Source organism: Crocodylus siamensis, chromosome 9 (genome assembly GCF_052110815.1).
Source record: "Crocodylus siamensis isolate JL-2025a chromosome 9, ASM5211081v1, whole genome shotgun sequence".
In the NCBI taxonomy this organism is placed as follows: domain Eukaryota; kingdom Metazoa; phylum Chordata; order Crocodylia; family Crocodylidae; genus Crocodylus; species Crocodylus siamensis.
Window position 1 is genome coordinate 30223749 of NC_143403.1, and position 14870 is coordinate 30238618.

Genomic DNA, 14870 nt, shown 5'->3' on the forward strand with positions numbered 1-14870 from the left:
CTGCGGGCCAGGAGCTCCACGGCGGCGGCGCGGCGGCTGGGGAAGGGGCCGATCACCCGGCGAGAGCAGCCATGTGGCTGTGCCCGGCGGCCGCGCAGGAGCGAGCTGAGCCCCGCGTGGGCGCAGGGGGCAGGGGGGCTGGCGCTGCTCGGCTCTGCGAGGGGAGGCGGGTGCTGAGCTGCTGGGAGCAGAGTTAGCTTTGCGCACCCAACTTCTAGGCCCTTTCTGCCTCCGTGCGGGAGCAGCGAGGAGAGGCCGGTCCCAGCAGGGAGAGGATCCCTAGCCCGATCGCTTCTTCGGAGGGCGGTGGGGGGGGGGTCTCCCCACTCTCTTGCCCGTGTCCCCTGCTAGCAGCGATCTGACCTCCCGGCCCTGTGCTGGCTCCCCTCTCTGTGCAGGGCTCTCCCTACGACCACACGCCGGGCATGGCGGGCTCCCTGGGCTACCATCCCTACGCGGCCCCCCTTGGCTCCTACCCCTACGGGGACCCCGCGTACCGCAAGAACGCCACCCGCGACGCCACCGCCACGCTCAAGGCCTGGCTCAACGAGCACCGCAAGAACCCCTACCCCACCAAGGGCGAGAAGATCATGCTGGCCATCATCACCAAGATGACCCTCACGCAGGTCTCCACCTGGTTCGCCAACGCCCGGAGGCGGCTCAAAAAGGAGAATAAAATGACCTGGACCCCCCGGAACCGGAGCGAGGACGAGGAGGAGGAGGAGAACATCGACCTGGAGAAAAACGACGAGGATGAGCCCCAGAAGCTGGAGGAGAAGGGGGAGCCCGAGGCCCCGGAGACAGGTAGAGGAGGGCCGCGTGGGTGCCGGGGCAAGGATCGGGGGTGCGGGGGCTCCGGCGGGATCAGCCCTCCGACGGGGGGAGGGAGAGGTAGGGGCTGAGCACGGGGCAGCGCTCACAGGCTCGGTGTCCCCCTCTCGCCCCTGCAGGAGCGGAGCCGAAGGCGGCGGCCGGCTGCGAGCGGCTGCACGAGCCGCCCAGCCCGGCGGGCAAGGAAGCCGAGGGCGGCCTGAGCGACTCGGACTGCAAGGAGCCGGCCGAGGAGGCGCCGCCCGGCGGGGCCCCCAAAGCGGCCGCCCCCTCGCCGCTGGGGCCGTGCGCGGCCGGGAGGATGCTGCAGCAGGCGGCGGCCGGCGAGGAGCTCCAGCACCACGCCCCGTACCGGCCCCCGGCGGCGGCGGAGCTGCACCCCCTGCTGCCCTCGGCCGCGGGCACGGGCCCCGGCAGCGGCACGTCGGTCATCCACTCGCCGCAGCAGGCGGCGCTGGCCAAGCCCAAGCTGTGGTCCCTGGCCGAGATCGCCACCTCCGCGGACAAGGCGAAGGAGGCCGGCGGCGGCGAGGGGTCCCCGGGCGCGGGGCAGGCGCAGGGCCCTCCCCTGGCGGGCGGCGGCGCCTCGCGGTCCCCCGCGCGCTCGCCGCCCGCGCAGTGCCCCTTCCCCAGCAGCGCCGTGCTCTCGCGGCCCCTGTACTACACGGCCCCCTTCTACCCGGGCTACACGAACTACGGCACTTTCGGGGCCCTCCACAGCCACCCCGGGAGCAACGCGGCGGCGGCCCCCGGCACGCATTTCAATGGATTAAACCAGACTGTCTTAAACCGAGCAGAGACCTTGGCTAAAGAAACTAAAATGCTCAGGAGCCAGTCCCAAGTAGATCTTTGCAAAGACTCGCCCTATGAGCTGAAGAAAGGTATGTCCAACATTTAATACCGCCTTGTTCTCCCTTGAGGGAACTCGCGTTGGGGTTTTTTTTTAATTTATTTAAAAAAATAAATTGCTTTGGCAGTTATTTTTCCACTACCGAGAGAGACAACGCAACCAAGCAAACAACCAACAGCAGCGGCACAAATAATCCCCCCCCACCCCATTCAAAAGTTTTTTCTTAGCTTCTTGGAAGTGGCGGAGTAGAAAAGACTCACTCATGTCTTAAGAGCAGCAGCAAATCCCCCACACACGCACGCACGCAGGCAGGAGGAAAGATTTGTACTGAATCGGATTCTGTATATTTAATGTAGCTCTTTTGTATTTAAATGGCTCAGACGAGATCTTTTGAAGTAAATTATGAAATCCAGACACCTGTACAGGCATTCATGTTGGGTTTTTTTGGTAATATAATTCTATAATACATTCTGTGTCTTTTTTCCAAATTGTTTCATAGTTTTAAATATATAAATATAAATAAATATATATATACAAGTTTAATTTAATTTTTTTATGCCTATTGATTTTTTCCCCCTTGGTTGGAAACTAAAATATAATGGGGAGGGGGGAAAGAAATAGGTTATACTTATTAGACACAAGCCCTCCCCCCCGCAGTCGCCTTTGTACAATGCAAATATTTAATTAAAAGAGATTTTTTAAACAGAAGCAAAGCCACTCTTTTTTTTTTTTAACACGATAAAAATCAATATATAGCTGGTAACAGAAGAAAAATTAAGAAAAAAGTGTTTAAAATACGTTTAAAAAAGCAAGTGTGTTGGGGGGGTTAATTTTAAACACACTAAAAATAATCACTGCAAATGATTTCCAGAGTGACAGATAATTTCTAACTGTTGGGAGCTTTGAGCACCTGATGGTTGCGGTAGTTTAGGCTAATTTGGATGGGGGGGGAGGAGGTAAATGTAATCAATCGCAGGAAAGCTGGTACAGCAGACGCTGAAGAAATTATGGATCTGGGGACAAAATAAGGAAATATACACAAGTATTTGACAGAACCACCAAATGGAAGTACAGTACTATCCTTTAACCTAATTACTTCCAATCAGTGTCGTGTTTTATGCAAAGTAATCAGCTGGTGAACTTTGCTAATGAGTTCGATTTTATGCCAGATTTAGTCCTTATTACTATTTCAAAGGTGCTGCAGAGTTATTAAGGAGAGAGCCGGGGAATACACATTAAAATATACACATGGGGAAAGACTTTTCCCCAATTCATTTTTCCCAGAATTTAGCATTGATATATTTGGTTAATTTGATTAAATTAGTGCTCCGTCACCGCTGCATATTGCAGGCATTGATATGACTTGTAAATCTGTCTGTCCGGAGATTACCATATATAAACGGAGTTTAAGGGTCGGACGGGATTGGAATGTTTCCCCACATTCACAGGTAGGTGTCACACTTGTCCTGGATTTCCATCCTACCCACTTTGAAGCTGGTGCTAAAAAAGAGTGAGACAGAGAATAGAAAGAGCGTAGTCGATGCGCCCTTCTAGCAGACAATCCCACAGGCAGCCAGGAAAACAAAGGAAGTTGGATTTCGGCTTTACCACGTACAAATTGGGCTAGGAAAGTTCATGCCTGGGTAGAACCAATTCAGAAGTGCTCGCAGCTCTCTTTTCGAAGGAAACGGCCAAAAAAAAAACCTCATTAAAAAAAATGCCTGAGCATTTGCTTCGCTCTAAACTCAAAGTCAAAAGAAAAGCAAAACTATAACCAAGTCTGATATTCTGCAAACGCTCATTCGGTTCTCAAATCTTGCCTCTCCTCCCTGGGTGTTGGTTTTTTGTTGTTGTTTGGGGAGGGGATTGGTTTGGGGGTTTTTTGTGCGTCTTCCCCCCCCCCCCGCTTCAATTAACTAAGCAGTGTGTTTCACTGGAGAGCGAATTTCCAACATTTCCCAAAGTGGTGCAGCACAAAGCGCTGGGAACAAATTTGTTCTGTTCAAATCGGATTTTGTGGGACTCACTTGTATGGGAGCATCTCAATGACATTAATTTGATTGGGATATATCTGGTACCACACCAAGGTGATGGTACTGAAAAAATCCTCCCCCTCCACCCCCACTCCCGGTTTGTTTTTACAGGACAGATCATTATTTTATAGTATCTTCAACTTTGTCGGAGCTATTTATTAGTTGTAACAGGTTTACTCATGAACATTTACATTTTACAGGATTTTAAATAGTAGTTTGTATATTATGTTTTAAAGATATTCAATGTTCACTTGCTATACGATCTTTGTAGATCATCTGGTTCAAAGTCAAAATTGTTTCGATCTCAAAGTGTAAATAATCAAATATTCATGGGATAATAGTATGTTATTTTGTCACTTTATAAATTATAAATGATTTTTTAAAAACAACTGAATTCCACAATCGGATCATTTATTTACTCTCGGGGAAAAAAAATACACTGAGGGTTTTTGGTTGATTTGTTTGTTTGTTTTTTTTTGAGAATAAATCAGACTCATTCAACTCACCTGCCTGGTTTAAAACAGCAGAAAGTTTATCTACTTTTAGATGAGGGGCAAAACCGTGACATTAATTCGGGTAACTATGTTACTCTTAAAGTAAACCACTTAGCATTTTATAAAATCTAGTTCTTCCCAGGTGGACATTTAGGGAAAGATGGACATTAATATTTCCGCTGAACTCTAGATTAAAACTTCCACTATTCCAGGGGTGCTTCACAGACAACAGGTTATGCAGTTATACAACCCTTTGTACTATTAATTGGGGTTTGATGAGTCCTTTAGCTATATATTTTTAATTGTCGCTATGTCTTCCCTAGATGAGCTTCCCACGTCTCGAAACAGAAATAACAACACCCTACTTTGGGAATAAGTTTACCAGCCTCATTTATTCAAAAACCCAATTCCTTTTAATAAGGGGTATTTTGAACAGTCTATCAGCAGTCTCAATAGGTTTTTCGTTTGATGTATAAATTCCTGAGGGAATTAATCCATTTCCTCTAGGTTGCACCTATTCAACTTACTGTCTATTTTTACCTAGATAAGCCTGAACTACGGTTGTATTAAATCGTCATTTTTAATAAAGTAATGTCCCTCTTTCCCTCTCCATAAAAGACATCTGCGGTATAATTTTGGTCTTAAAATAACCATAGTGTTATTAAAAAAAAAAAAAAGAATACGGACCCCCCCAATAATAATACAGGGAAACAGCCTTCCTAGCTTTGGTATAAGGAGAAAAAGCCAAATTCTGCAATAAAATATTATCTTTATGGAAACTGAAGTCGAAATAGGCTCAGCCTGAAAATTCACCAGTGACTTTTGAAATGCTGCTGTGCTTCTAAACATCGCCATGCTAATACAGCAGGATTTGGGATGACCACAGGGCTAACAGCCACAGTTAGCTGCTCGTGTGTATACATGCATGCTGTGTGCACCTATCCTAAACAGAGGAGTTTGACGGTATTTTGTTATGATAAACATTTAAATTAATTTGAGCTATTCACTGTAGAGATTTGGGACACAGGAGGGTTTCTTTCCTTGCTGCACAGGATTTGGTTGATGCTTTAAATGCAGAGCAGATGAGAAACTGGGAATGGCAGAGGACTTTCTCAGATCTGGTTACAGGGAGAGAGTAGTTAAAAAAATCCACACGCATATTTGCCTATAGTCAATATAAGGCAGATCACTCTATCTTTATGGGGTTTCCCTGACCGACTTCTTGAGGGGGGCGCGTGTGGGTGGATTTCTTTGATGAAAAAACGTGTCAGTTTTCCCCACCTGCCTGCCTCAGGCCGCCCTGGACGTCTCGGCGCTGGCAGAGGGCAGGAACTCCCGAGCCCGGGCTGCGGGGTGGGGGCCTGGAGGGAGGCCGCCGGAGCCGGGGCGGTCCGTGCCCACGTGCGATGGGGACAGCAGCGCGCAGGGGACGGCGATCCCCGGCTCGGGCCTGTGGCGCCCGGGCACTACGGAGCGGGCTCTCTTTGCCACCACACTGCGGGCAGGTGAATGGAGCCTGTCGAGCTCCTCTCGCAACCCCGCCGGGCCGCGCCAGAGCTTGGAGGGGAGGCGCCGTCGGAAGGGCCCGCGCTGGAGCGCTCAGCGGGGCTGCGAGGGGGGAGAGCGTGGGCGGACACGCCGCTCGCCTCCCACGAGTGCCCGTGTGCTCCCGGGGCCCTGGCCCCCCCGCGGCAGCCCGGCGCCCGCCTGCCCCGCGCCGCTCGGATCCGGCTCTAGCCGCCTGCCCCCGGGCCGGCCGCAGGCAGAGGCGCTTCGAGGGCTGGTGAGACCTCGACGGGCATGAAGCAAGTAGCCGGCTTCGGCCTCCCCGGGGAGGGGCTTCGGCTGCAGGGAGCCCGACCCTCCCGGGGGCTCGGGAGGGCCTGTGCCCCAGGCCGGAAGGGCCGCCCCCGCAGCCACTGCTCTGCTCGCTGAGCCCGAGTCCGACCCCTGCCTTCAATGCCCACGTCCCAGCAGGGCAGGACCGAGAGCTGGGGCCGGACAAGCCCGCGGCGGGAGGGGCACACGCCCGCAGACGGTGCGGGCCGGCCAGCCGAGCCGTCCTGAGCTGCCGGCACAGAAAGCAGCGCTCTCCGGAGAACGAGCAGCGAGGACCTGGTCTTGAAAGAGCCCCCTTGAAAAGCCTCAGACATTGAGATGCAGGTGAAAACCGACACCCCTGCCCTGCCCTGCCCTGCCCAGGTTAGGAGCATTAAAAGCCCTGGTAAACTCGTGTCTCTTCCATCGTGACAATACGCTTCATTACCATGATTTAATAAGGAAAAAGAAATTCCTTCCTTGGAAATACAACACGAGCGCTCCCAAGCAGTGACTGGTTTTAACTCCACAACTGCCCTCTCCCCCTGAAATCCATCCGATCTGCCAGGGTTGGCTTTTAATTTTAATTTTCCCCAAGCCTGGGAGTGCAGGAAACGCAGCTCAGCCTTGACCCCTAAGAAGCGGTCGCGGGGGGGGGGGTGATGTCCCTCCCCCCACCAGGCCCGAATCCTCTGGCTGAACCGCTGTTCCCAAAGCAAAGCAGAGGACCGCCCCCCCCGCCCAGTTAACCCCGAGGCTCGCACTCCCTGTTAATGGACTATGCTTCGCACCGTGGGATCTAATTGTCCAGCAAACAAGCCTCGAATTCGCTTTCATTTAGCACAGTATCTGAAACACAATCAGGAAGGGGTTGGGTAACGATGGCATGTAGATGTACTTCTGATGAAAGGACTAGCAAATAAGCGTAAGGTAACACTAAATAATGATGGATCCCCAACCGTCATGTGTATATATATATATACACACACACACACACGTATATGCACATTTCCATGGCAAATAAAGGCTCCTTTTTTTTTTTTTAGTCCATTAGGAAAATTAACAATAAAAAGGCAGCGTTGGGACTGGGTGATGCATCTTTTGTTGATGAGAGAACTTGGATGGAAAAGATCCAAGGCTACCTCACTAGAGAGCCATTTGGAATTAAAATGCCACTTTTCAGTCATCAGAAAAGAAGTTCAGCTTTTCAGGGAGAGCCACTGCGTGAATCCGATTAGGCTACAGGCTGCTGGTTCCTCTTTCACGCTTAAAAAAATAAAGCGAATCCTAATTTTGATCCACGCCGTACTGTACTGTGTTTACACGCACCCCGCTGCTCTGCCTGGAATTGCCGCTTTTCCAGTTGTCCCAATTAACCTATTACACTCCCTGGCATCGCGCAAACTAAAAACTACAGCAATCGCTTCTGGTAGGAGTTGCGCTTCCAGGGGAAGCATATTACGATGTAATTGGCTTATCGGTTTTTTAGTAAGAAGATCGAAACAGAATATTTTCTTGCAATGCCTAGAAACTACTTCACCCCCCGCCCAACCTCGCAAAAGGAGCCGAAAGAAACCACTCGATCAGCTTGCTTAAGAGGCAATCGAGCCATTTCAGCCTTTATTTCAGAAGCCAAAGGAGCCATTGTTTGAAACGGAGCCCCCCAAAATCTGATCGGTAGAAATATAAAAGAAAACTCCCGAAGCCCCCAAAGAAGGGTCTCGATAGCAGATCGGCTGTTAAACAGGACTTTACATAGGTCAGAAAGCTAGAGTATCTCTCTAACGAGACGCTGTAAATGGCAGCCAGACACCCAACACCACAACTCAATCAGCTGATTGCGGACAGCTTGGGTATTTAATCATACAGCTCAGTTGTGTTGACAAACAGAGCGCCGCGTTGTTAATTATTGTTATTACGCAGCTGTAGAAGTCAGGTTTCTTACGTCCGGCTTTGCATTAACAAACCACCAGAGAAACAGACTTGAGCCTGCCTGGTCTCCAGCGCAGAATCGAATTCAGCACAGAAAGTGTAAAGAGATCTCCACCCCCTCCCTTTCCCCTTTTTATATGACCTGCTTAGATTATTAGTAAGGACATCTGTGGCTGGCAGTGGAACAAGTGTTACCAAAAACAGAACCGGCTGTTTTTCCAAATGAGCAATATGTTAATTCCTCATCCCCCCTCTGGTTTCTTTAAAACCTGGCACAAATACATCAATAGCGGAGAATAAGGAGTCTTTGCAGAGAACAAGTGGCAGTTTTGAATTTACCTTTTGTGTGCGCCTCAGATGCAATCTCGAGGCATTTTTTCCCCTCTCTCCCACAGAAAAAGAGCGTTAATCTGCTCTATCTGGGGACCCAAAAGAATTGGAGTGGAGTAGATATTCACTGAAATCACATAGGGGAATAAGGGTCTTGCTTTATTGAATCATCAAATCCCAGGAATGAAGCTCTTAATTAATTATGGGTGCTAAAAATGCAGGCCAGCTGTTTCTTTTGACTTGGCTCTGACAGACGCAGACAAAGTCTACGCTGAGATCTTCTAAAGCACATTCAGCACCAGGCAGTCAGTCCCCTCCGCGCTACTTCTCCCGCAAAACGAAGCCGGAGGGGCCAGATGGCGGCTCTGCGCTGGCCGCTGCATTCCTTCAGCCGCCACCTAGGCGGGGGGACCGTGTCCCCTTCCCAATAATGGAGCCCAGAGAGGGCTCCACAACTAACGAGTCAGGCGGTTTGTTTTGTTGCCCCCGCCCCAGGCCCCCTCCCTCTAAAAAGACAACCAGACCCCGCTTTCCAGACACCGATGCAGCAATAGGGCTCTAGGCGGGGAGCGCCAGGCACAGCCCAGCCTCGCTGCCCGGAGCAGCCAGCAGCACAGACCGGAGCAGCAGAAACGAGCCGCGCATCCCGGCGCCCGCGGGTCCCCTGGGCCGCAGCCTGCAGCTGCTCGCTGGCTCCTGGCGCAAGGACCAGCCCGCGCCGCGCTGCTCGCCCTGGGGCCGGGGCCGGGGCCGGGGCCGGCAGGGCGCAGGTCCCCGCCTGTCCCCGTCGGACAAGCGGCGTCTCCAGGGCTGGCTCCCAGCAGCGCCACGCGGCGAGGGAAAAGCTTCCAGCACCTGACACTCAGCACAGTGGCAAATCCCCGCTCCCATCACAGGAGAAACTGGAGCCAGCGGGGAAGCAAGGGTTGATTTCCACCCTGTCGCGGAAGGCGAAGAGGAGCTGGGGCGCCTGCTCGCCTTCCGCAGTTGCAGCGCAGAAACCCTTGGTCACCTCCCTGCTCGCGAAGGTGCAGTCCCGGCTGCCGGGGAGCGGGGCGAGCCGGAGCCCCAGGGCGGCTCGGGGCACCTGAACCCGCCGTCCTGGCAGCCTGCCCTGCCCGCCAGAGCCTGCTCGGTGCTGGAAGCTTAGTGGCCTTCACTTGAGGCTGCTTGGCCCAAGGTGCTCAGACCTCTGTCTCTCTTTAAGGGGCACATAAGCCTCGGACCCTTGGACAGGTGGATTTCCAAACCGCACCTAGCATTCAACAGCTCTTTGATTCAGGCAGCTTCTCCCCCTGCTCTTATCCCCCGCCCCCCCAATCCTTACACATGCATTTTGCACGTGGGGCAGTACTTTGGACCTTGCAGTCCTCAGCAGGGCTGGGGAAAGGGAGCCCTTGGTTCTAAGCGGCGTCCTCCCGAGGCCGTGAGTTCAAGCCCCGCATGGCACCCCCCCCCCGCCCCCGTCGAACTGGGGACACATGCAGAGTCAACCGAGCTGCTTGCGGGGGGCTCAGGTTGGCCGGTCCCTCGCGATCACTGCTGTAAAAGGACCTACCGTCGCTGCTTTCTGCTGCCTACCTCTTCTCCCCCTTTCTTTCACTCAACAACAGGTTTGGTTTTTTTTTTATTTTCTCTCTCTCTTTTTTTTTTCTCCAGTGCTAAAAACTATCTAAAGAAGCGAGGAGGAAAAGCCAGGAGCTAGTCTCCATGTCCTATAGGTTGACTTCACTGATTTAAAATAAATGCGTGCCTTCTATTCGGAAAGCTTACGGTGTCTCCTGACTGACAGGGAGCCTCGTGCCAGGGTTTGATAGCCTACTTGTAAAAGCTTCACAAAGCTGTTCGCCCCCAAATACCAGAAAATAAATGTCCTCACCACACTGTTACTCATCTGTTATAATTAGAGCCTGTGTAAACTTGCAAGGAGTGTTCTGAGAACCGGCCTGTTTGGTCGATGCAGGCAGGCTGTTGTGTAATAATTATCTCCTCTTCCTTTGTGCTGTTTTATGTGCAGCCCCTGTGGACTCATGAAGAGGTGCTTTGGTTAACAAGCATCTTAGCAGACACCTTTTGCTCGCTCTCCCTTCACCTGTTCCCGGGTCTTCCTTCCATGGCTTCTGCCTCCCAGGTCCACTGCAGGGGCTCTTCGGATCACCCTTTACTGAACGTAATCTGCTCGGTTTTGTCTAGATCCCTCTTCTCCAGCGAAATCGGCTCTTATTTTCTTAAAGCAAACCACAGAACTCTCCGCACTCCTGCCTGATGGATGCAAATGTAAATGTGCACTTATTTAATTGGATCAGGTCCCAAGATAAAAGAGATAAACGGCTCCCGGTTTGCCAAGTTATTTTCAGAGGTATGCAGCGATGTGTGGAAGGAAAGTTAATGAAGAGGAGAAGAGACACACTACTTAAAATACCTTGGGTCTAGACTAGTGGAGAGGAAGCCTCGACTTTGCTCAAATGCGGTTAGAGTCATTACTGGGCGCTCATTAGCACAAGTGCCGTTTGGAGGAGAGGGCTGGGGAGCGCTCTTAGTCCAACTTGGCACCTCACCCCGGGCAGTCGTACTTTCCCCTTCCCCTTCCCGCAGCTGGACCTGCGCTGCCAGCGCCAGGCTAAGCTCGGCGGAGTGCTGGTTTTTATTTTATAGAGAGTCATTGCTCCAGGTAATTAGTTTACCTTCCACTAGAGCAGAGGAAAGGATTTGCTTTACCAGGCAATTAATACTCCCCAAAATAGTCCTTCTTTATTGCTGTCTTTCCTTGTTCTTCTCTGTGTTCTACATCCTTATGCATGAGACATTAACAGACGGTTATTGATACAAACATAGTTTTTGTTGCTAAAGGCTTTCCAAAACAGCTTCTCCGGCTGAATGCCAATGTATGCATGTTGGCTGGTGACAGCTGATTAGTGAAATGATTTACGGCCAAGTTTTTTTTTTTTTTTAAAGAGATGATACTGTCAAAGGCAGCAATTTGAAAAAAAGATAAGCCAGCACACCCTCCAGGCTTCTCACTGCAAAGCCACCAACAAATCTAAACCTACACTCCAAATACCTGAAACACTCAAGGAATCAATTGGTCGCAGATTAAATACAGTCTCTATTACGACTTGGCCTGGTAATCTGTTACTCCTGACAATAGCAGCCTCTAGATTTATGTAACCACCCCTCACCTGTCCACACGGCTAAGAGGGAGGATATTTCAAAAGGCTCCAGAAGGGACACAGGGCCGATATTGCTCCTGGTTCCTCTCTCCGCCGCACCGGCGTGATGAGATTGAGATTGCAGCCCCTCCACCTGAGAGGTCACATGACATCATTGCAATCCGACCCTCTCCCTCCTCTCCGCTTTCCTGAGATATTTTTTATGCTCATTAATTGATTTTTCAAAAAGAGAAAAAAGCGTCCCCCTTCCTTCTCTTCAGCGCTTCTTCATAAAGAAAGCTTTTGCTCTGCAATAAAGTAAGAGACTTTGATCCTAGATCATCCTCTTAGGCCTTTCCAGCTGATATCAGCGGAGAAACTATGTGGAGTTATTGTTCGCACTTGCTGCACTTCTGATTCAGAAAGGGCTGATTTATTAGCTTGTCAAGGGAAGCATTGTTCAGGAAGGCAATCAAAAAGCACTTACCTAGCTAAACTAAAATTACTGCCTTTTCAGTGGCTAATTTGTATAACTCCCATGGAGGAACTTGGGAAGTGTTTGATGAGGCATAAAATGATGATTAATGAATTTATTGGCCTGCTGCTCATCAAATAGGAGTAGTATATCTTTCCTCTATTGGGCGTTGGGTCTAATGCTACATGTCTGTGTAAAGCAAGTCCAATATGATCTCCTTTTTAGCCCCCTTTTAACCCACATGACCTGAAGAATATCTCCGTGTAACAGAGGCAACATCAGGGGACTGCGCAGACAAAGGGCCTGTTTGAGAAAATGCTAAATGAGAAATGTGAGGAAAGTTGCTGCAGGGATAGATCTGCTCAGTTTTCGGCCTTCAATCACTTTGACTACTGAAGTGGGAAGAATGTAGAAACTAGATAAGGTGTGAGAAGCGGCAAAAAAAAATGACAAACCAATTTTAACTTTCAGAAAGGATCCAGCCAAACAGCTTTGTTGCTGCTGGGAAGGAAGAGCAGAAGGACACACGGGATTCCCCCCAGGTGGCAGGGGCAGGGGCAGGGGCAGGGCCGACTGCCCTGCGCTGGTTTGACCCAATTCACCGCAATCCCTTTTCCTTTCTTGCAACGTTTGCTTCCCGCCACAGCACGAAGCCGCCTTCCGGGGGCGTCTCCGCGACTCGGGGTTAAAAGGAGTGTGTCCGGGAGTGCGAGCCCGAGCGCGGCTGCCTCCCGCAGCTCGGCCCCGGCCCCACGACATCTCACCCGCCCGGGCTAAAGCCGCTCTTGGCTGCTCCGAGGAGCCCGTTGCTTTGGGGCAGACGGGAGGAGGAGGAGGAGGCTGGAGCCCGTATTTCGCCCCTCCAGGACGAGGCGGTGGGGATCAGATTGCTCCGCCTCCCGCCTGACTTCTCGCCTCTGAGCCGCGCTGCCCGCAGGAGATGTCGGGAGAGCCCTGGCTCCTCGGGTCATGCCCGTCGGCCTGCCAGCGCGCTGCACCCGTTTTGCGGTCCCTGGAGCCAGGGGAAAGCCGTCCGCCGGCTACAAGGGGTCCGGGTCGGGGGGAGTGCAACGTGCCCATGCCCTTCTCCTGCGCAAGCCTCTAGGCGCTCAGTCTGCGCGCTTGAGAGCTGCGAGACACTCCCGACCACTGTCTGCAGGGCGGGATGTGCGGACGCAAAGCAAAGCCGGCGTTTCTGGGACCGTGCAGGCGGGCTTCTGTACACAACGACCCGGGTGTTTGAAGGCGCAGAAGACGTGCATTTGAAAGCTAGCAAACTGGAGCTCCTCACATTTTTAGCTACAAGGGTGCCCAGGAAAATGATGTGTATATACACTTCCCAATAAATAGCATACTCCTGACACAAACCCACTATCAACACATAGCTCAACAAGTTTTATCTACCAGTCCTTGACCTGTGACTGCTTTTACAAATGCTCTCTGTTCATTAGCAGTTTCAGGTCACTCTCAGTGCCTGTGTCACTAGCGCCCAGTGCGGCTGTAAAATCAAGGTATTCAATACCAGCTGCATTACCAGAGTGGTTTATTTCCCCCTTATCCCCCCAGCCTCTCTTCCAAAAGCAACATGATCTTCCATGCAGATGAAAAAAGACGTAGCTATATTTGCATAATTAGAGCAATACTGTAGGTCTTTAATGCAACAGACCTAAAAGGCTGATTTATGATTAAATATGTATTGCTAAAAGTTACCAAGCTGGGGAGTGTGCATAGCATTAGACAATGACAGTTTTGGGGCATAATTGCTTTAATGTGGGCAATTAAGACTAAGTGCATGTGATTTTAGTGTCTGCCCTACATTCCTCTGAATGATTCAATGATCAATACACATGATTTGTAAGTCGCTTCCTATTGATCCAATGGTAAAATGTTTGACCTTCCTTTGAGGAAGTAATTTGCTAAATTGTGACACTACCTAAAGTCTCTCTCAGTTCAGAGGTGAGGGGTAATGGTGCACAGAACGGGAAAAAAAGTATTTTTCTTTTTCAGTGAAAATCAGTCTTCATAATGCTTCAGCCACTATACTGCCCTTACCTTTGAAGGGCGGAGCCCATCAGTTGTATCTTTGAAGCCAACAGTGGAAACATGACATTGGAAACTTAATTCTGCCTTACACTGGGGGGGAATCTCAAATGAACTGCATCCATTTACACTTCTAAACCAAACCACTGAGAATCCAAGGTTAGTAGTTCCTGACGGTATGAAATCGGTGCTTTCTCAGAGCTGTTGTAAGAAAAACATGCAGAGGAAGAGCTGGGGAAACAGAACAGTTTGCCACTGTTAAGAGCTATAATATATGAATCTCATTGCTTCCTACACTCTTCGAGAGCTCCTTCTGATTTGCATCATCAAGTACAGAATAGCCCCGTTTGGTATACTGCATGAGCTTGTACCAAGACATGTTGTTTTGCATATAAAACAAGAAAACAACTTCATACCAAAGGTGCCATGGAGCTTTGCCACTGAATGAAGTGCTATGCAAAAGTAGGTCTAGTTCAGTGGGAAGCGTTCACCAAGCTAATATCTCAGCAAAACACATGTGGCAACAAATTCAAGAAAAGACCCTTTGGAAGCACTCATGTATCCCAGTGGTTTACATCTCCAAAACCATTTCCTTAGCTGGAAGAGCCTCTCCTGGATATGGCTTCAGGGTGGGAGGCAAAGGCAAAAGGATGATGATTTTCACACCATAAAGTTGACCGGAACCACTCTGAGAAAAAAGTCACAGCTAGAAACCAAATTGTGAAAATTCATGGTCTAGTCCCTATAGAGAAACCTTCATATTTTGAAGGTTTTTACTTTTTAAATAAGACCTACAAAAAAAAATCTCCCATTGGGAGTCTTTCAAGAAGGCAGTGTGAAATCTCACACACAAAAAACCATCTGGGAGTCTGTCAGTTACTTTGTAACTAGATTTTTGTAATGCATGTAATTCTCTTG

At 50.4% G+C, this 14870-nt stretch overlaps 1 protein-coding gene across 4 annotated transcripts in view; it reads left to right on the forward strand.

Moving 5' to 3' along the window:
* Nucleotides 1–14870, forward strand: part of IRX5 (iroquois homeobox 5) — a 103912-nt gene that overhangs the window by 3537 nt on the left and 85505 nt on the right. For 3 of the 4 annotated variants that reach the window (XR_016444087.1, XR_016444088.1, XR_016444086.1), the window contains 2 exons: nucleotides 399–804; nucleotides 951–1712. Coding sequence is in view for 1 of the 4 variants with exons in the window: in XM_090062130.1 (XP_089918256.1) it covers nucleotides 399–804; nucleotides 951–1729 (1185 nt within the window). In the remaining 3 variants the exon portion in view is untranslated. Of the gene's footprint in view, nucleotides 1–398; nucleotides 805–950; nucleotides 2411–14870 lie in introns of those variants that run through there. The other variant, XM_090062130.1, reaches the window with a different exon arrangement.